This window comes from Cucurbita pepo, chromosome 8 (assembly GCF_057944985.1).
Source record: "Cucurbita pepo subsp. pepo isolate OVF chromosome 8, ASM5794498v1, whole genome shotgun sequence".
Taxonomy (NCBI): domain Eukaryota; kingdom Viridiplantae; phylum Streptophyta; class Magnoliopsida; order Cucurbitales; family Cucurbitaceae; genus Cucurbita; species Cucurbita pepo.
The window spans coordinates 7,777,066-7,800,606 of NC_141805.1; the positions used below are offsets into that span (position 1 = coordinate 7,777,066).

The window sequence follows — 23,541 nt, forward strand, 5'->3', positions numbered from 1 at the left end:
TATTTTGGGTAGCGGTTTTGTAAAGATGTCCGCAACTTGATCCTAACTTGCCACATGCAGCAATTCCACATTTCCTTCCTTCACATGATCTCGGATAAAATGAAATCGAACGTCAATGTGTTGCTTCTTTTATGGTTCACTGGATTTCTTGGCCAACTCAATTGGTGATTTGTTGTCAACTTGTATTACGCTTGCACCTCGTTGCTTTAGCTCCATCTCACTCAACAAATTTCTAAGCCATATTGCGTGGCACACACACCAAGATGATGCCACATACTCAGCTTCACACGTCGAGAGTGTCACGATCGGTTGTTTCTTTGAAAGCCAAGTAAATGCTGTGTTGCCCATGAAGAATACATAACCCGGTGTACTTTTCCGATCGTCTATGTCTCCGCACCAATCACTGTCAGAGTAACCAACTAACTTGTAATCTTCTGTTCTTGAGTAGAATAACCCAAGTGACAATGTTCCTTGGACATATCCTAGGACTCGCTTCAACGCCTTCCAATGTGAATAAATTGGCTCCTCCATGAACTAGCTTATTATGTCGACACTTAATAAAAGATTTGGCCTTGTGCATGTAAGATAACGAAGGCTTCCCACCAGGCTTCGGTACCTTTTTGCATCTACTCATTCTCCTTCATCGTACTTTGAGAGCTTTGCATCTGGTTCCATTGGTGTTGATATCGGGTTGCAATTTTTCATCTTGTACTTCTTCAAAATTTGCTTTGCATATTTCTCCTGTGATATAAAAATACCTGTTTCTCCTTATTTAACCTCCAAATCGAGGAAAAATTTCAACAAGCCCAAGTCCGTCATCTCAAATTCTCGCGTCATTGTGTTTTTGAATTCTTCTATCATTTCATCATTGTTGCCTGAGAAGATGAGGTCATCGACATAAAGAGCGACAAGTATCACATTACCTTCACTCTTCTTTGTATAAAGTGAATGTTCGTGGGGACATTGCTTGTACCTGTTCTCCTTGAAGTATATGTCGATACGAGTATTCCATGCTCGTGGTGCTTGTTTCAACTCGTAAAGTGCCTTTTTCAGTTTTAGTACCTTCTTCTCTTCTCCAATTTTCACGTACCCAGGAGGTTGTTTGAGATATACTTCTTCTTCAAACACATCATTCAAGAATGCTGATTTGACATCCATTTGAAAAATCGGCCATTTGAATTGGACTGCTTGGAAAATAATCAATCGGATTGTCTCCATTCTAGCAAGGGAGCAAACACTTCGTCATAGTTGATTCCCGCCTTTTGCTTGTATCCCTTCGCAACAAGTCGCACTTTGTACCGCTCAATCTCGCCTTGAGCATTCATCTTTTTCTTAAATGCCCACTTCACACCTATGGGCTGACTTCCTTCCGGTACTTCTATCAGTTCCCATGTGTTGTTGTGATGGATCGCTTTAATCTTCTCATCTATGGCAGTTTGCCACTTCGTGTCTCGCACCGCCTCTTCAAAGCTGATATTTTAAGCATCTTCCAGAAGACATACAAGGTGTACCTCATCTGTTGTGTCGTACAAATCTCGCAAACTTCGCATTTTGGGTTGTCGTGGTTCATCTTCATCATCGAAAATTTCTGAGTCTGTTAGTGCACTTGTTGGTGCAGCGACTCTCAAACACTTTTCTCGTATGCTTCTTAAGTTCAATTTGTACATTCAATATCTTCCTATCTCGACTCGAGCAACCAAATGCTCTTAGTTATCCTTCAGGTGTAGCAGGTGGTCCTTTAGGAATATCGAGTAACCTTTCTCTGTGAATTGCCCCATACTCAATATGTTGGTCTTGAGATCTGGTATGTAATAGACATCTTGGATTGACCCCATCACACCATCCTTTTGCAAGAAGTGTATCGTGTTAGATAAAAGCTATGGTTTCTTAGATTTCATTAGTTATTTTTTACTCTTGAAAATTCTGAATTCACGCTACTCGTTGAATGGAAGAGCGTAATTTTTGCTCGCCATTTTGGCCAACTTTGGGTGCAAGTTTGTGCCCACTATTTTCTATTTTTATGATTAAATTTGTTATTTAAAGAATTCAACTGATCATTAAATTTGTTATTTAAAGAATTCAACTGAATGAGAAATAATCATCGAGTCTTCAGCAAATCTCTCCCTCTCTCCTTTTACTGTTCTTATTCAAGAAGACCACCCTATCGCTTATGAAAGTTGAAAGCTCAATGATGCTGAAAGGAGGTACACTGTCTCCGAAAAAGAAATGTTGGTTGTGGTCCATTGCCTACAAGTCTAGAGACAGTACCTCTTGGGATCACAGTTCGTAGTGAAGACAGATAATAGCGTCATTTTTCACTTCTTCGATCAACCAAAATTGATGACAAAACAAGCTCGGTGGCAGGAGTCGTTGGTTGAATTCAACTTCAAATTTGAACACAAGGTAGGAAAGAGTAACCAAGTAGCCAACGCGCTGAGTCGAAAGGGCGAATATGCGGCCCTGTGCATGTTAGCCCATATTCACTCAAGTAAGATCGATGGATCGATGCGCGACATCATCAAAGAACATTTACATAAAGACCCATCGGCCAAAGTCGTTGTCAAACTAGACAAAGCTGGGAAGACACGACAGTTTTGGGTCGAGGGAGACCTTCTACTGACAAAAGGAAACAGATTATACGTCCTAAGAACAGGAGAACTGAGGCAGGAGCTCATTCAGGAATGTCATGATACTTTATGGGTCGGACACCCTGGGTGGCAACGACCATATGCCCTAATCAAAAGGGGGTACTTTTGGTCAAATATGCGAGACGACATCATGCAGTACACCAAGACGTGCCTCATCTGCCAACAAGACAAAGTCGAGAAAGCTAAAGCCTCGGGACTCTTGGAACCTCTACCCGTGCCAACAAGGCCTTGGGAAAGTGTGCCTCTGGATTTCATAACACACCTCTCAAAAGTCGGGGAATATGACGCCATCTTAGTTATCGTAGACCGATTTTTGAAATACGCGACGTTCGTCCCCACTCCTAAATTATTCGACTGAACTAACAGCCCAACTATTTTTCAAACACATTGTAAAGTTATGGGGCATTCTGTCGAGCATCATCAGCGATAGGGATGGTAGATTCATTGGCACATTCTGGACTGAGTTATTCGTCTTCTTGGGAACGACTTTAAACATCTCCTCGAGCTATCGATGGACAGATGGAACGGTTCAACTGCTTGCTCGAAGAATACTTACGTCACTTCATCGACGCTCGCCAGAAGAACTGGATACAACTGCTAGATGTCGCCCAATACTGTTTCAATTGTCAAACGAGTTCGTCTACGGGAAAGAGCCCCTTCGAAATTGTAAGTGGACGACAGCCGACCTTGCCCCATATTATTGATCATCCTTATGCAGGAAAAAATTCTCGAGCTCAAAGGTTCACAAGAGAATGGAAGCAGACAACAGATATAGCCCGGGCATATTTGGAGAAAGCTTCCAAGCATATGAAGAAGTGGGTGGACAAGAAGCGTCGCCCCTTCCAATTCCGAGAAGGAGACCAAGTACTCATCAAGTTGAGACCAGAACATATCAGATTTCGCAGCCGAAAGGACCAGAGACTAGTTCAAAAATATGAAGGCCCGATTGAAGTCCTTAAAAAGATCGGGGCTACCTTTTACAAAGTTGTGCTACCCACATGGATGAAAATCCACCCAGTAATTCATGTGAGCAACTTGAAGCCCTATCACCCTGACCCAGATGACGACCAACGAAATGTAATCACTAGACTAAGCATCGATCTGAAACAAAGAGACACCAAAGAAATAGAGGAGATCCTAGCCGACAGGGTTAGGAAGATAGGAAGACTTGTACGGAAGATTCGTGAATTCCTTGTCAAATGGAAGAATCTCCCTACGGAGGAAACCAACTGGGAACGCGCCGAAGATCTGGACTTCGCCGCCACCCACATCGCCAGGTTTGAAAGTAGTCGGTTGACAGAGACGTCAACTAATTAGGTGGGGGAGGATGTCACGGTCATGCTCGTCCAAGGCGTGTTGCCCATGGCCGCATGCCCATGACAAGCCAAACCCTTTATGTCTTTCCATGTTTTAGTATTTTACTTTTGTATTTCTAGAAAGTATGACGTTTTGGAAAAATCATGTCTATGTCTGCTAGACATGAAATGCCTCAGAATGTACTATAGGGGGATATGACTAGTTGTCAACTTCTCCCAACCAAAGGTTATATACTGTGAGCCGTTGTTGTTACTCTCTTGCTTGCTTATATAATGTCTCTTTCAAAATTTCTCTTTCCAAAATCTCTCTCTACCCTCGTTTTCTAAAACCTTCTTCTTAAACCGAGGCCAGAGGCTCGAGCATACGTCGCTTGGCCGTAGGCGACGTAAGAACGAATTGGCTTAGCTCACTTGTCGTTGGAAAGTGAGTGCTGCACAATCGCAAGTCCGCTGCCATTAAGAGTGCGATTGTAACACAAAGTTGGCACGAGGTACGCGTGCGAAGCCAAATACACGCGTTTGTTGGGTTCGTATTGGGCCAAAATGAGCGCAGCCCGCATTCGTCTGTTAGCTAGGTTAGAGACCAAAGTAACCCGACTCGATTCCTTCATCTTTCTTACCCGGAAGACCTTGAAAACCCTAATCGAAGATGCACTGCCGCCGACGACTACACAGTCTTCTCCGTTTCCTACGACAGTCACATAGCGTCCTCTTCTTCGATTCCGACCGTCTACCTTCTTCGACGCAACGATCCCTATGTCGATGCTTACTTCCACTCGATTCTCCCTCCGGATTAGCAACCCCACTGATTCTGAGAACTCATTGACAAACCAGCAAACCAACCCACACAATTTCCTTTCGAACACTCTCGGTGAAAGTCGTTTGTTTGTTGCCAAAAACCCCTGAGCCTTTCTAATCAAACTGAAGAATGGATCGAGCCCCCTTTCTTTGGTTGGTTGGTCTTGCTGGCTGTGTTGTCGGGTATGTATGTATGCTTTACCGAGGTTCGAGAGAAGCAAGTAGCTTGACCTAGTTCAATGAAAGAAGGGAAGGCATAGGTGAAGACTCCGCCCCTCTCTCTTAAAGCTACGGCATCCCACCGATCCTCGCATCGGCTCCGCTAGTTGCCTCAACACATTTACATTACGGAAGGGTAAAGCCCTAGCTAGTCATGAAAGAACAACAACAGTTCCCATTCTCTCAGACACAGAAGGGAGTTTGGAGACAAAAATCGTTTTTAAGGAAAGAGAAGGGTTGAACATAGGAATATAAGGGTCTCATAACATTTCCATTAAGGTAATAATTTTCTTGTCGAAAATCGCGCACCTTTTCTAGCAAGAATAAATGCATAACATAATATCTTTTCATTTTTTGCAACAAAAATAAAATCTCAAACATAAAATCTAAAAAAATAAAATCTGAATCCTTACAATATTAGACTGATATGGTAGGCCCCGTCATTGTATTTGCATATTCTTGTTGCATAACCTGATAGGGGGTCTCTTACTGAGTATTCTTAAAATATTCAAGCCTCGTGCTTCTACATTTTAAGATAAAGGCAAGGCGCCCCTATGAGACCAACAGAAGCATTGCAAATCCCGTGACCATGGCAAATGCATGGCATAGATTTGCATTTCAAAATTTAGTAGTATATGTTGAATTGTATTTGCATTTAATAGTAGAAGTTAGTATAGGTTGAATTGTATTTAAATTTAATAGCATCGATAGGTTGGTTTATAATTTCATTTAATAAAATATAGATTAGTAGAAGGTATTTAATTCAGTATTGTTTTTCTTTTCTTTTCTTTTCTTTTCTTTATATTTGCTTATTCACGAGGTAATAAATGAGCTATGAATTAATGTTGAAATTATAAAGAGTTCAATAAAGTAATTATGCATTAAATGTATAGTAATGACGTGTTAAGTTAAATAGGGAAATTTAGAGTCATTACGAGGTCTTTAAACAAACAAATACAAATTGAAATAAGGAAAACTAATTTAGAGTAAAAATTCCTTGTACTAACCTATTGCTACTAAATGAAAATACAACTATTATGTTCTAACCTATAGTCTACTAAATTTAAATTACGAAACTACCCTAAGCATGTGTCATAGTCTCCTAGTTGCGATGTCAAGTCAGTCGTACAAGGGAGCATTGCCTTTGCTTGAAAAATGAAAGTAGCACATGACTTGAGTATTATAAGAAATACTCCATAAGTGACACCCCTATTAGGGTTAAATGCAATAATATATAATTTCATGAATGAGACTTATCATAAGAGTCTATTTTCGCTATCCTAAATAGGCAATTCGATGTGTACTTAATTTCTCTACACACAGTCCACATGTGCGAGTATAGACTCACCACTCAGCTCACACACCTCTTCGACACCTTTCTGGTCGGGCGAGTATTCTCTAGTAGTTGTTGATGCCAGACACTCGTTAGGAATAGCGACCGTCAGGGAAGCATTATGATAAACATAATGATCGTTTCCTGCCTTGTACCATACGCATCCGTACTATCGTGAAGGAGAAGGGGTATCCCCCGATGCATGAGCACAAAATAATGCATGAGGTCCCAACATTTGTCCATTTTCATCATCATATAATACAACCCCACTAGCATTTTCTTCATATCATATCATTTCTCACATATTTTATCATATCTTTTACTGTGTGTCATGTCAATCATATCATATCATTCATATTACACGCATAATGTGATATCATAACATTTTCATGCTTCCATACATAAAAATTCTCATCATGTACATATCATATATCATAATAGTCACATAACATATCTCAAGCATGTCTTCAACATATCATATCATAAACATATCAATACACTAAATACAACATAACAATCATATATCATAACATATACATATCAGTCCATAACAGTTTGCGCATATATGGGCTTATGAGATGTGCAAAGCGATGAGCACGTGTCATCATACAACACACAATTATAACCAAATGAGACCACTTAGTTGGTTGGTCTTAGCCAGCTTTTTTCCTAATTTGAGTATGTTCGCGCTCCTTCCATGAAATTGCTCCAATTATCGTCGGTCGTCATTTCCTATTAGAATATCCATCCGGTTTCGTTAGTAATTTAAGAATTCTTAACTCAATCAAATTTAAATTGAGAAATTTACTCTTATATTGACCTTATTTTCCTTAAACAAGGTCAAATCGAGCTTGGGGTTGGTTGGAACGGTGGAAATTGACTAACTAACTTTTCCTTTATCGAGCCGAAGGAGCGAGTTCTGAGCCGTGGAGTCGAGCCGAGCCGAGCCGTTTAAGCCAACTGAGCCGAGGGGGTGATTTCGCTGCAGGTGTGCCACATGGTCCAGTAAGAGGCCGACACATGTGCAGGTGGCTTCGGGTTGCAACACGGGTACTGGGGTGTTGAGGCGTGGGCTTTGGGCCGTTTCAGGTTGGGTGTTGTAGGTGGGGTGGGTGGGTGTATAGGTTGGGCGGAGGCGTATAGGTTGGGCTTTGGGTTCTCAGGCTGAGTTTGTAGATTGGGCCAAGTGTGTAGGTTGAGCTGAGGCTTATAGGTTTCGGCTGCAGGCATTCTCGGCTTGGTTCTGTGTTGCGGGTTTGGAAGGATAAAGAAGAAGCCAAAGTGGGGAATATAGGGTTTATTTCCCCTTTTTCTGGTTTTGCTCACCTCCTTTTCTAAAATTTAAACTTTTTTTTTTTTTTTTATCAATTTTTAGAATTTTTTTAATACAACTATCCATCTTCAAATAATTCTTACACGTTAATTTATCATTTAGTATTGTTATTCTTTTTAATCTATAAGTTTATTTGCATGCTTATTATTTTTTAATCTAATTATGAATATTTTTTTTGTTTATCAATTTATAATAATAGTCAAAAATTCCCCCAAGAAGTGATACTATTATCTTTATTTTAATTTAATTTTTTTAAAATAAAATAACTTTTTAGTTATTATTTAATAAAAGAATTAAGTAAAAGTAATCTTCCATCTACATAGAAATATTTAAGCAAAATAACATTATTTTTTAGGCTAAATAAACAATATTAGTTTTGCATTTGGATTGAATTTTGAAAAGTCATTTACAGAAAAGTCGAGTGACAAACGTTAGAGAGGACACACGCAGGGTGCTAGAGACGACACGTGTCGTACAACAATAGGGACACATATTAGACACGAGGAAAAACCATGGACTTACAACCAGCGCGGTTCCAACCAAAGAATAGGAGGCTGAAGTACCCAATCCCAGCGCACCAGGTGTCAAGGCAAGAGTGTGCCTACCCTCCCTGATGACATGGGTACTCGCGCGTGGACCTCATTCCATCTGCTCGCCTGATGGCGTGTGAGGTGAAATTATTTACCCGTTTCAACTCCCATTCTCTATTTTTTTCATCTCCATTTCAATAATGACATTCATTTAACTTAAACAAGACCTAGCAAAGAAATTTACAAAATTAAGAATCCTAACATGTAGAAAAACGGATTTGGAAAGACATACATCACCCAAGTAAGTAGCCAAGTAAGCTTTCTTCAAGTAATACTTATTAGGAATCTAGGACATGTTAGCATGCGAGCCTTCCTTGCATTAAGTGATTAGCATATGCATGATTAGGACTTTAGAAGAAAAATTTTGGAGAATGAGACATTGTGATCTGTGACCCTAGGATGAGAATATATGATGCATGCTGTTTCTAATGAGATATTGTTATCTATGCTTCTGGTGATTGATGAATGTTATCTCCGTGTTGAGCTTGCATAAATGTTTATATTATGAATTTTGTATTCTAGGTAATTGATAGGGTTATCTCCCTAACAAAGCATGAATGAGTGAATCAAGTTAAATCAAGGTCCTAGAGCTAAAGCAGTTTCACGTTGACCTAGGTCAGTATGTTTTGAGTTGACCAAGCACTCTAGGATTGGGAACGACAATCAAAGGTCTAGAACTTCGTGCTTAAAAATTAGATTAGTCATGAGGAGCTAGCCTCAAATGGCCTTAAAATTTGAGATGAGATTTAAACTGCCTAGATGCCCTTAAGAAGCTAGTGAACATTCATGACAAGTATTTACGGTATCACTTAAGTCTCCACCTCCTATCTCATATGGTACGCCCTTAATGTTAGCAACAGCCTCGATTAGTCCTTTAGCTCCTTGCCAAGCGAAGGAGCACAAGGGCAATATCGTTGAATGAGGCTTTGGCTAGATATTATAGTGTGTCAAGACAACCAAATGTCTTTATCTATTGAAAATGGACATAGTCACTCCACCCAGGATATCGGTCATTCACTGTTGTTGCTATGCAAGTTGACTAAATATAAAGAACATAAAAGTTAGTTCACCCTAGAGATGAGATACGTCGTCCAGCAGATCCACGACACTTGAACTCGGTGAAAAAACTTCTAGGCCCTGGTAGAGTCTGTGACATGTTAGAGAACCTCTCGAAACTTCAAAGTCTTTTTAGAAGCTCAAGTTGTAGAATTAGGCTCGAATTTTCTAAATTCTAGAGCAAAACCCATGGAAACATATCATAAATTGGATGCGATGAGAGCCTACAAGTATGTTACTTATTGATCATTTTATACCTATCTCATTTTAAATTTTCTCTTTTAGGTTTTTGTTGGATGTAGGTAGAGGTGGGAGGGCGTTCGGGAGCTACGTGGTGGTCAGAGAGGAGATTTGTCTGAGGCAACAGTTACGTTTGTGTATTTTTTTGGATATTTTATGTCTTGTATAAAATTTTTATCCTAAACTCATTCCATGCTTGTAATAAACTTGAACAATACCGGCTTTACTAGATTTCGATTTGTTTATAATTATGTTGTTTTTGTTTTAAATATTCAAATTAAGTAATCCAAGCAAATAATATAAGATAGAGACGCAAAGAAAGAAAAAAATGTGATACATCATAATGACATCATTTGAAAATTGTTTTAAAATTGTTTTAAAATTGCATTAAATATGCTAATGTGAAAGGTGAGAAAAACCGAAGAGAGAAAGGCAAGTTGGTAACCAAGTGATCCAATTATTTTAAACTTTTCAAACACCAGAGGCTGCGGTGCCGACCTTAACCCTACACCCACTCCTTCTCCTCTTAAACTAATTTTCTTTGGATTGAGGGACGGATGCCGACATGTAGTAATCACACATATTTTATATTAATATTTTAATGTGTTCCCATTTTACAAAATTCAAATATTACATAAATAAAATTAAGTTTTTTTTTTAATTATTTTTTATTTTTTATTTTTTTATGAACAAGTTGATTAAATTGAAAGATAACTTAAAATGAGATTATAATTTAAAAGTCTTTTAAAAATTAAATATATATTTATTGAACTCAAGGAAAAAAAAAAAAAAAATACTCGTCACATCATTGGTGTCGTTTGTAAAGATTGTGTATGCTATACGAGATACCATGAACTTGAAATGTCTACTGGTTCACATCTCATTAAAGGGTAAAGTTATAAAATGTGTGAAAATTTTATATACGTCAGTATTACCCAATTGAGCATTTAAGTGATGGGACCTTATGCATTTTGCATGCTCATGTAGCAATGGATTATTTCTCCCGTTATGTAACAACCCTACTTTTTTATTTAAAATAAGATCACCACTACATGCATGTCTGGACTACTAAGTGTAAAACAAATTATTTAAAATAATTTAGTTTAAACGTTGTCAACCTTCGCAAAATTCATTTAAAATTGAAAAGTAACATAAAACAAATACTTAATCGAAAAGCATCGCTTTAACTTAACTTATGACTACAACTATCCTAACATTATTTTCATGACTTCCATAGCAACGTCATCATTCGTACATTAGTATCTTACCTTTACCTGGAAAATAGAAAACATGGTATGAATATTTAAAAATACTTAGTAAATAGTCTAACTATTGGGGTTGAAAAATGAAATCACCTGCAATCATGGTTTAGTGTGGGACCTATTTTTCATGGTTGTTTTTTGGGCTCTATTTTATCTTATGGAAATGTTTATTGTGTAGTATTTTTCTATACACGGTTCATGCATGCGCACAGGAACTCACATGGCAAGCTCATATACATACCCCTAGAACTAGTTAGGAGCTAGCACACACTCACGTTGCCAGAAACCAATGGAAGGAAAGGAATGTGTATCATATCATTGTATATGCGTTTGTACAAGACATAGTAGAGAACTCTCCCATACTTATGACATACAACATACATGAGGTCTCATAATTCAAAAATATAATACATGGTTATGATGCACTTTTCTATAAAACATGCATACATATACGTGACATCACTTTCACTAGTATCATGCATGACTCAAAGATGTCTCCAAGGCATAATATGAACATGATATCATAATATAAATGACATAACATACTGAAAGTATATACATTACACAATACTCATATCATCATATAATCATAGTAAGCATTACATAAACCGAGCATTAGAATGTGACATGTAAATTTGCCATAAGGTATGTGTCACTCATATTTCATGCAAGTCATCTAGCCAAGTTCGAAGGCATTTCAACAATAAGACCACTTATTTGGTTGGCGTAAGTCGGAGTCAATAATTATCCTTGATGTTAGCTTGGACCAGCTCTTCGAAATCCAGCTCCATTTACGTAGTTTTCTAACATCGAGTTAGGACGTATTAAAGAACTTAATTCACCTAATGACATCAATTAATTCAAATGTTTAGCTCAAATGGGTAATGTCACCTAGTCAGGTTAAGTGTGGAGATTGGTCGTGGGACATGAAACAGTGGTGCGTGCATGGGTCACGGTCTCGATATGGTCGGTTACCTAGCACATCCCAAAAGATCATAAAGTCTAAGTTTTGGGGGATCGATGCCCGTGTGTCGACTACCTATTATATCAATCTCGTGGTCTCACGCTCCTCTCAGGATGGGTTTATAGCACAGAGGCCATGTTCAGGAGACCCTGGGTCACTTCAATAAGGTTTGGGCAGTTTAGACATTTTTATGCACTATCCTGACCGGCCAAGACCTAACTTGATTGTACTAATACTAGAGTGACCGTTCATATTACTAATATCCAGGTGAGCTACCTTATTCATTCTTGAATGTAGTTTAATTCTCTAGATCAACTAGATTCTTGAATGTAGTTTAATATCCAGGTGAGCTACCTTATCCAGGTCAACTAGATTCTTTAGAACGTCTGGGCAGTTTAATTCTCGTCTCTCATTTCTAGGACATTTAGGATTAACTCCTCGTAGCTAACCTAATTTCTGGGTAGACATAGGTTTACACCTTTTGTCACTGCTCCCTATCTTTAGGTGATTGGCTTACTAGAAACCGCTCTAGCTCTAGCGCCCTATTTTTAACTTGGTTCTCTTGCGCATGGTTTGTTGGGGAGATTATCATATCATCACCTAGAACATAGTATTTATAATCAAAACATTCGTGCAAGCTTATTGGTGAGATAATCCTATTAATCACCTAAAGCACCAAAATCATAAACTAAACATACATGCAAACTCAACGGGGAGATAACATCTCATCAATCATTTGAAGCATTGATCACAATAGCTCATCCTCCTTTCTAACACAACGGAAAGCATTTAAAACAACATTCATCTTGAAATCTCATCCTAGAGGCATATCAGTAATTTTCCATAACATATATACAATACATTCCCACCCAATATTGGCCTTCTAAAGTCCTGAATATATATATTCTCGTGACCTAAGGTAAGAAATTCTCGCATGCTAGCAAGTTTTAGCGTTCCGTACAAGTATTGCTTGAAAAGGTCTGAGTGTCTACTTACATGGATGATGTGTACCTTCCTGAGCTAACTTTTTCATATGTTAGGAGCTCCATATTTCCTTAAATTTCTTTGCCGGTCTTAATTCAAGTCATAGTATGGCGAGTATCAAAATTGGAATGAAAAATAGTTGAATAGAGATCGAACGAACAAAAAAATATCACCTCACACACGCTTGGGAAGGAGACGAGTGCTCCTTATGCGACACATGGTGCGCACAAACAGGCGCGTCTGAATCAGATAGTGTCAAGCAATCAATTCGGTCACAGTTTTCTACATCAGGTCGTGCTTTGGTTGTCAAGTCAAGTTGGATTTTCTTGACGCGCATTATTGCTTGTTATTAGATGCATTGCATAACTCAAAACATGACAAACGTCCTACGATCATCTGGACGCACTCACCGCTTCTATACCTAACATGTGTCTTCTCCTTAGCCGCCTATGCATACAATTTCTAGAATCCAACTAGTTTTGCCATTTCATTCTAATTTATTTAAATTTTTGTATCTTTTCTTACATAACTAGAGTTAAATTGGTTCATTCACCAAAACTAACCAAAATGATAGAGTTTTAATCCATGTTTCCATCAAAATTATTTTTATTCCATTTTGTTAAATGTGATAGAGAAATAATCATATTCAAAATAGAAATAAAATTAAAATACGTGAATTTATCGTTCTTAATAGTCAGAAGAACTTTGCCTTCTGATCTGATTCAACTTCAACTTTTGTTCTGTATTAAAAATCTTAATTCCAAAAAAAAATCTCTCAAATTCGGAGGAAAACTGAAACTAAAAACTTAAAACTCATACCTCTTAATCTTCTTCGTTTTTTGTTTTTATGGATTTGGATGATCCAAACCCCTCGTTCGGAAAAGAGATCATAATAACCATTTGTTCTCGAGGTTCACTTTGATTCATTTTTCTAATTTTTTTTACTATTTTTTTTTATTTTTCTTTGGTTACTGTAACATTTTTGTAAGCATTTTTTTCTTCTACATCATATTAAAATATGGCATATAATATCCTTGATAAAATGGAATTCGAATTTAAAAAGAAAAATCTAGTAATTAATTCTCATCGAGACTCAGATGTTACATGAATAAACTTAGTTGTAAATGTTGTTGGACCGAGATCGGGATCGGTCTAGCTAGACGCACGTTTGAGTTGGGCTCTAGAACCTGGCTTTGTTCGGTCACGGACCTGTGGCTTTGGTGATCTGGCAGCGAGATTGAGGTTCAAAATTATCTTCAGTTTCTTAGCCTGAGATTTAGAAGCGAGGCTAATTTTTACTTCTCATCCCCTTTTTACAAATATTTGTGACTGAATTTCTTAGAACATATCAATGGATTTTGGTAATTTTTTCTAATGCTAAGTTAAGAGGATTGTAACGAAATTGTGATAAATAGACGTAAAAAGAGATTAAAAAATCGACTTACTATAATGGCCTCTTCCCAAGATGATTTTTTCTTCACGGACCGAGTCTACGTAAGACTCGAGAGGTTGTTCTGTAAAAAGACGATTGACTACGCTCCAAGGAGAAATCATGTGGTGAGTTTTGGGATATGGAGAAAATAGTTTTCTTTTTGTTACAAGTTATATACTCTACCAATTAGGCTAAGGGTGCATTAACAAACTCATATATTGAGTCCATGAGCAAGAATCGTGCATAGAGAAGTACTACACCACCAACAATCGTAATACATATGGTATATGTTTACATTTCATGACTTTAGGAGTAGGGGGATTTTTAAACACTCATTATTTTTCCAACTTTTAAACTTTTTTCAAGTAAAGGAAAGAGACGACTTCTAATGTGATGGATATTGCTTTAAAATAGTTTCTTTCCCATTAACTAAGGTCATGTATTAGCTTAGACAAACATGTTAGTTATAAGACGATTTCAATTTCTACTTATGACTTTACTTTTCATGGGTTTAGTTAGATTCATGAATTTTGATATTGGGTTTAATAAATAAATAAATAAATAAATAAATAAATAAATAAATAAATAAATAAATAAAAGTTGTACACAATTTGGAAAAGGCTTTGGAAAATTAAGAAATAGTAAATAAGAATAGTAATCCTTAAGTTATTTATTTATTAAAGTTTGCTAGTCACATTATTTGTTTGCAATTATGGATGTAGGTACCAAATTGGAAATTTAAGTTCAAATTCATCGCCCATTTCTTAGAGTCTTATAGCTTTAATAAACAACTCGTTTTTCTTACCTCTTAAATGCAATCTTCTACGAAAATCTTTTCGTAGAGAGAAACTTGAAAATATTTTATAAGTTTCTAAACTTAATTAGTTTACTGTTAGATATGAAATTGAATATTAATTGTTATTAAATTGAGAGAGTGGAAGAATTAAATTAGTAATTTAAAGTTTAAAAATTAGAATAAAATTGATTTTGGTGGATTTTGGAAGGGAGAAATAAAATAGTTGAATGAAGCTAACCAACAAACCTCCCTAATAAATGGTTGAGAATATGAAATATGGTTTAATTGTCAATTGGCATAATTAAAGAAACGTCTTCAATGCAACAAACACGCTTTTGAAAAATGGACTTCATTTATTACTATTTTTATATACATTTGACAAACACAGGTCCACCAACTTTTATTATGTGCATTATTATTCTTATTATTTCTTTTTCTCTTATGTAACAAGTTTTGTGCACTATGATTGAAGTTGCTTTAGTTTTCCGGAGGTAATGGACAAAATATAACCGTATAAAAATTTTTATATGCATAATCGTGCCAAATCGTGTACCACAAACACCATGAAAAAGTGTTTCCATAGATTTTATCGCGGCTCTGCCAAAAAAGAAGTATGGGTCTTGACTGTCATTATTGCTTCTAGATTAAGATTCGGTAATTGATAGAAAGGAATCACCTACCCTAGTATTAGACTCACTGCAACAGAAAAAGAAAAGTTTATGGTAATTTTTTTAGTTAAATTACCTCTTTTTTTAGCTAAACACATCAATGGAGTATCATTTTTAGCTAAAAAAGTCATCAAATTAAATTAACTCACCCCATAGGGTACTAAGTTATTTGGCCTCTTCCATTAGTTTTTGTAGTCTTGCATTGACCAAGTTATGAATAGTGGGACATAGCCGGGTGTAGACAACATCATGTTAGGCCACAATACTCCAAATACTAACACTCAGCCTAATATTTCTAGAGAATTGAAGTAATTGGTGAGGCAACATGTTTTATGAAACTAAACCACATCATTCATAATTGGCCTAAAGTGTTGTTTACTTTGAATACCACACCCATGCCATATGTTTATTGTCTTTCTTTAATTCCATTCTTCGTGGGATGTTTCTACTCACCTTTCTCCGGAATATCATTCAAACTTAGCCTCTAATTTTCGATCTATTTCCATGAAGAATACTTGAAGAATATAGCGTAGTTTTCATATTAAAATTCTAATTCTAATTTTCTTTTTATTGTTAGGAGTGAAATTAGACCCTAAGAACAAACACAAAGACTAAGAAAAAAAAAATGTCCAGTTAAACTAAAAAGTCTTACATGGGGTAAAATGGTTGAAGCGAAAAGAAAATTGGACCACCAAACATGAGAGAAAAGGAAACCTGTCAAGAAATTTCAAATTCCCTGTTCGATCTTATACGAGGCACATGCCATGTATCATGATTGTACATTTTCAATCATGTGGTGTCTTCATCTTGACATGCTTATCATAAGTCTTAAGGAAAACTCAAGCCTCCTTTACATTTTTTTACTCGATTTTGTGGTTTCGTTGGGCCTTAAGCGAAGTTTTTATTTGCCAATCAAGCATAAGTCATGCGGAATCTAAATTTGTTCAGCCACACATGTCACTCGTGCGTGCATGTTCAATTGTCTACAACTCTAATCAACTTGTCTCGTCCCTAGGTCAAGTCCTTTGGCTCGACTTTGCCTCTAAGACCAATGTCTCTCATGTGTAATGCTGCATCTCATCTCGTCATCATATTGTCATCTAGGTTCCCAACAACACAGCTCATACATCATGATGTCATCCCAAGTGATGTCACCAGCCTTGCTACTCACTCAAAAACACTTATTGACATTGACTTCATGAATCAACTATATCATCGAGACATCTTGAACATCTGATTTTTATCGAGACATGACTCTCTTGTTTCCATGTCGAGCCATTTACAGAAACCGTATTGGGTATTAGGTCTACATATCAACCTTTGACATAGGAGTTGGGGCGCAATGTCATAGCTCCAATACCATTTGATACTATTCTCATAAAACTTATTTTCAAAGGAAAATGCCCAAGACACTCGTCTTGTAAAGCTTGCCATGCTGCGATACACGTATGTGTTACATAGTAGCTCACTTAGGCCATAAGGCCTAGGAATGGTTGAAAGGTGACACCATGTCTCTCCTTTATAGTACATTTTGGAAAATTTTTTGTTCAACAAGAGTAAACATGATTTTTGTGAGTAGTCATTTCTTTGGCGAACATTCATATTTCATATAAATGAACTTAACTCCAGAGCCATATGCTAAAACTCATACCAGATCCTCGACTTTTAAGGTTAAGTCTTGGGGTCGTGCTCTGTCTTATCAAGCTTATTTTTGGCATTCTTTGATAAGGAAGCGGATTATCTTGTTGATTGAACATCTAAGGCAAGAACACTTGTTTGAGATTCGAATCACTCCACAAGCAAGATCAATCATGTCAAGCTTGAATGATTCTAAAATGCAACCTAAACTACATATAATTGAAAAGAAACTTAGCCCTTAGCTAAAAGAAAGGTAAGAATATTTAGCCCTAATGATAAGGAATCACTCCAAAAGAAAGTAAAATTCAGATTACAAGTTTGAGATTCAAATCACTTCACAAGCAACATTGATCATGTCACGCTTGAATGATTCTAAACATGTAGCTTAAACTGCATAGAATTACAAAAAAAAAAAAAAACTTAGTCATTGGCTAAATAAAAACACAAATGCTCTTTTTACTACATTTTTAATTCTCCTTTACAAATATAACGGCTTTATATAGCCTCAAAATGAAACCCTTAACCTTCCATAAGTCATTTGAAGAGTTTTTAATCTTCATACTTCATGACCATAATTAGTTATTATGTAAATGTAATCTAAAAATAAATAAAAAATCTTAAAACTTAAAATACATTAATAAAACATCAGAAATCTAGATTTTAGTCATCTATCGTAAATTTGTAACCATCTAAGAATAAATGGCGTCACATTTGAAGTATCTTGAATCCCTTGTTACATATATGAAGACTTGATTCTTCTTAATGTGAAATTAATTACAACTTGAGTTCAACTTTAATAGAACTTGACATTATCTTGTGGTAATTTGAACAACATTTTTCACAACTTTCTTCAAGTTCATATTGTATGATTGAGATGTCTTGGTTCATATCACTCTTGTCTACTTGTTGCCTTCAATCTTGCTTGTGCCTCAGCTTGGTTTCAATCTATAGTTTTATCAATCCTCCTCAGCGGTATCATGATACTTGTAATTAGTGATACATAAACACTTGAGGGTCGCCAACTATACTCTCGTGATCAGATGAGCACCAACTGAGCACCAACTGTACTTATAATTAAAAAAATAAAATTACGGGCCGTACGCTGGCTGAGGCGAACTCGCAAGATACCCGAAGAACCGACCCGCGCCCGCTGCTCTGTCTTCCTCGCCCGAGAGTCCCGACAAACCCTAATCGCGGAACCTGACTGCCGTCGCCGGTGAGATCGTCGTCATCCATTTGTCCCTAACGGTGCATTTGTCCTCCTTGTCCCGACGTACCCCGGCGTTGGTTCGCTCCCACCTAAGGTTCGCAAATGACCGAAGTCTCGCGGCGTTATCGATCCTCCACCTCAATCTTACTGCTTCTCTCTCACCGTACAACAATGACTCAATAGAAGGGCAGCTACTTAGATACCCTAGGGTTTAATGTGGGAACTTGGGGAAAATAGTGCGTTCTCTTAGCAACCCTCGCCGAAAATCTTTTTTTTTTTTTTTTCTTTCTTTCTGGAACGCGTATCGTTACTTAGAGCCTATGTTAGTGTAGGACATAATTTATGTATGAACTTTATTGTTTTTCTATTTTCATCCTAGTTTAGATGTATTTTATATAATTGAACGTATAAAGGTTTAAATCATTATTGTAAAATTTTGTGTATAGTATTTGTTTATATGATGAATATATGCGCCAACCCTACACGAATCTTAAAAAGTTAAATAAGAAGGGTATTCGTTGAGATGTGAGACATAAACATTTGGACATCCATGAGTTCAATATTAATATTCTACCATATCGTAAAAAGTAGAGTAAATAAAAATCTATTACAAACTACAAAAATTAATCTGAATTAAATATTGGCTTGTTGGCGTTGAGATTTTATGGATGTTTCCATGTTAACAGAAAACAAAGAAGAAAAAGAAATATAGTATTTGAAAGTGGCAGACTTAAATAGAATTAGTAGAGGAAAGTATTAGGGAAATTATGTGAATGCAATTAATATTATAGAGAGAGAAAATGTGTAGGTGAGATAAAGATTTTAATAATAATAATAATAATAATAATAATTTAAAAAATTGGGGCAAAAGGGAATGGATGAGAATGAGTGTTGCAAGTAGCTCATCAATCAACAAAAACCGAAATGCCAGGACTGGAGACAACTAAACGGCTCCAACAAATTCACACCAATCAGTAAGGCGGTGAGGATCGGTGTAAATACAATTTCTCTTCTTCTCTATAAAATCACAGTTTTGGGGGAAACCCATTCCAAAACCTTGTTAATCATGCCCATCGCCTTTTCCCCTTTCCTCTTTCTTCTCTTTTCCGCCACCGCTCTCGGAGACCCCGGATTGATTGGGGTTAACTACGGCCGGATCGCCGACAACCTTCCCCCGCCCGACAAAGTTGTTGATCTCCTCAAACAGCAAGGGATCCACCGTATCAAAGTCTATGACACCGATGCCGCCGTCCTTACTGCCCTTTCCAACTCCAACATCTCCATCGTTGTTGCCCTTTCCAACGACCTCCTCTCCTCCGCCGCAGCGGATTCTTCCTTCACCGACAACTGGGTCCAATCCAAAATCTCTAATTATTACCCCGCCACCAAAATCAACGCCGTCGCCGTCGGCAACGAGGTCTTTGTCGACCCCAACAACACCACCAATTTCCTCATCCCCGCCATGAAAAACGTCTACTCCTCGCTAAAGAAATATAACCTCCACGACTCCATCAAAGTCTCCTCCCCCATTGCCCTCACCGCCCTCGCTTCCTCCTACCCGACCTCCTCCGGTTCCTTCAAACCGGACCTTATCGAGCCAGTCATCAAACCCATGCTCGACTTTCTCCACCAGACCGAATCTTACCTTATGGTTAACGCCTACCCCTTCTTCGCTTACGCCGCTAACTCCGACCAGATTTCTCTGGACTACGCTCTCTTCCGGGAGAACTCCGGCGTTGTGGACCCCGGCAATGGGTTGAAATACTTCAGTCTTTTCGAGGCTCAAGTGGACGCTGTTTACGCCGCCATGATGGCGCTTAAATACGACGACGTTAAGGTCGTGGTTACGGAGACTGGGTGGCCGTCGATAGGGGAGGAGAAGGAAGTGGGAGCGAGTAAGGAGAATGCGGCGTCGTATAACGGCAATTTGGTTAGGAGAGTTCTGACAGGGAGAGGGACCCCCTTGAGACCAGAAGACCCATTGGACGTCTTTCTGTTCGCGTTGTTCAATGAGAATCAGAAACCGGGGCCCACCTCTGAGAGAAATTACGGTTTGTTTTACCCCAACGAGGAGGAGGTTTATCAGATCCCTTTCACACTCGCGGACATGGCGAGTGAGACTCCGACGCCGATGAACGGGAGTAAGGCTCAGGTGCCGCCGTCCAAAGGGGATACCTGGTGTGTGGCTAATGGGAACGCGGCGGCGGAGATGCTGCGGGAGGGTTTGGATTATGCCTGTGGAGAGGGGGGTGCTGATTGTGGTGCGATTCAGCCAGGTTCCACGTGTTACAATCCTAACTCACTTGAGGCACACGCTTCGTACGCGTTCAATAGCTATTACCAGAAGATGGGCCGTGCGAGTGGCACGTGCTACTTTGGTGGTGTTGCCTACGTCGTTACTCAACCTCCCCGTAAGTACCAAATTGAAAGTTCAATAAATATAACCGTATTATATATTTAATCTGACAAACGGTGTCGTTTTTTGGTTGCAGAGTACGGAAACTGCGAGTTCCCTACAGGGTACTAAGCTGGGGCAGGCCGCGATAGATATTTATAGAAACTAATAAAAGAAAACACAGCATTTTAATTTCATTTAGTGACAGTTGACTTTTTTTTTTTTTTTTTTTTTTTTTTTTTTTTTTTTGGGGGGGGGTTGTAGTAATATATTATTATTTGTATGTAACAGTGAAATATTTGGTTATAAAAATTATTGTTTCCAGATTTTCTTTCCAACCTGTTTCTCTGTTTTTTGTGTTTCCACTCTAAATATTATTTAATTAATTGTGGAACCAATAACAAAACGACAATGATTTCTTGTTTGTCGACAGCTTTTGTCTTTTAGGTTTGAGAAATGGGCAGACAATAGAGGAAAAGGGAATAGCCTTTATTACCTCCTTTTCGTTCCTTATGCGTTCTGTGACCTCATTTTATTATTGTTGTTTCCTTTTTCCAAGTTGCTTTCTTTTTCTGTTGTTCATATAAGTTCATTACTTTCATGCCAGTTTAACAACCAGCCTTTTTTTAATATTTGGTTAATCAATCACTTTTGTACTACAAACAACAAACATAGGGCTTGATTCATAAGAAACTTGGCTCAAACCCACTATTTGTAGATATGGTTTCTTTCCATTTTTTCATTCAAATTTTCCCTTAAAATTTTAAAACCCTTCTACTAGAACAAGGTTCCCTAACCAACAATATTTCAAAACTATTTTTTTTTTTTTTTTTTTGATAAATAGATTCAAAATCTTAGTCATTTCTATATAATTCTTTAATATGCTCAAATCCAAGAATTTTTGCACTAATAGGAGTAAAGAGATTGTACCTTCTACCTATTGCCTACCGTTCAATTTGCTTTGACCTTACGATAAACTTTCATGATCAAAGTGCAAACAATTCTTTATCATGGGTAGGATAGTTCAGATCACAGGTAGCATAGTTCAATGCTCCTCATTTAGTTTTTCACTAAAATAAGTTAAGGGCTTTCCAATCTTAAAATAAAAGAACACTTAAGTGAAAACCACTTTCATCGCATTCAATTTCAAAAGTTTTATCAAAGTTAGGCAAAACAATTAATGGTGCATTGCTTACTTTCTCCTTAAAAAAAAAACAACATTATTTTTTCACTAAATCATACAATGTTGCAGCTACGATGCTAAAATCTTTTATAAATCTCGTATAGAAGCAAGCTAATCCATGAAAACTCAAAATTTCACTCATATTTTTTGGTGTTGGCAAATCCCTCGTGACTTTTAACTTTCTCTACTCCTACTCTATTTTATAGAAGCTAACTAATCCATGAAAACTCAAACTTTCACTTGTATTTTTGGTGTTGGCAAATCCTTAATCACTTTAACTTTCTCCTTATCTACTTTACTCCAATTTACTCCAATTTTAACAACTATGAGCTGAATTTTTTAGATGAAAAAACTATACTTACTATAATTAGCATGAAATTTAGTTTGTAATCAAAACGGATTTAGCATGCTCAACCAAAATCTTCAAATAAATTAAAATATCATTAAAATATTTTTCCAAATATTCTATGAACATTATTCATTAAGTACATAAATGTACTACGAGCATTAGTTAACCCAAAAGTCATAACAAGTCATTCATACGCTCTAAACTTATTTTTTAAAGTTGTTTTCCATTCATCTCTAGGCATTCTAATTTGATGATATCCAGATTTCAAAACAATCTTTATAAATAGACATGAACCATGCAATTCATCAAGCATATCGTCTAGCCTAGGAATAGGATGTCGATACTTTACAGTGATTTTGTTGATGACTCTCGACGCACATGCACCAAGTTTCATCTTTCTTTGGCTCCAATAAGACTGATACAGAACATGGACTCAAACTTTCTCGTAAATAGCTCTTCTCCATGAGCTCCTCCACTTGCCTTTGAATTTCTTTAGTCTCAGTTGGATTGACTCTATAAGCTGGCTTTTTTGGAACGACTGCCCTCAGAATGAAGTCTATTTTACGTTCAATACCTCTCATATTGCATATACTCCTCTGAATCAAATCTCCCATAGAAAGTTGAATTTTTCAGGTTTACTCTCCCGACTCCTCTTTCTTCTCCTCTCTCATATAAGTACTCTCTCTCAATTCTTTTTTGTGCTAACATTTTTCTACTCTTTTTCAGCCTCTTCCTCTCCCTCGACATCTCTCCCTACCCTAGGATTATTTCCAGCAAAAAGGCATTCAAGATTACTTTGTTTCCTTGAGAATTACCTAAGGCTATTTCAATTCACTCTATCCGGTTTGTCAAGACACTAATAACTTGATTCAAATGAGTAATAGCTCCCGTTCGTGCTTCTTTCCACCTAGCTTCATTGATCTCCCCTCCATTTCTCCCGTCTTGGTTCATAATTGTACAAATAGTAGTTAAATATATGCTTAGGACCTCACACACTCAATTCACTGGTTTTACGCTCAGGGACACTCGTGCTTATTACACACAAAGATAGGCTATTTGAGAAAGTGACTAAATTATATGATCAAGGTAGGCTAATATATGGGTAAAGCAATTATAATAGTAGCAAT

General features: G+C 37.3%; 1 protein-coding gene and 1 pseudogene across 1 annotated transcript; one reads left to right on the forward strand and one right to left on the reverse strand.

Moving 5' to 3' along the window:
- Positions 1–129: 129 nt before the first annotated feature.
- Positions 130–531, reverse strand: LOC147791478 (secreted RxLR effector protein 161 pseudogene; annotated as a pseudogene).
- An 18,884-nt stretch (positions 532–19,415) lies between these two features.
- Positions 19,416–21,220, forward strand: LOC111784205 (glucan endo-1,3-beta-glucosidase 12). The gene is made up of 2 exons (XM_023664988.2): positions 19,416–20,898; positions 20,980–21,220. The coding sequence occupies exons 1-2, from the start codon at positions 19,554–19,556 to the stop codon at positions 21,012–21,014; spliced, it is 1,380 nt and encodes a 459-aa protein (XP_023520756.2). The 5' UTR covers positions 19,416–19,553; the 3' UTR covers positions 21,015–21,220.
- The last annotated feature ends 2,321 nt before the right edge of the window (positions 21,221–23,541 follow it).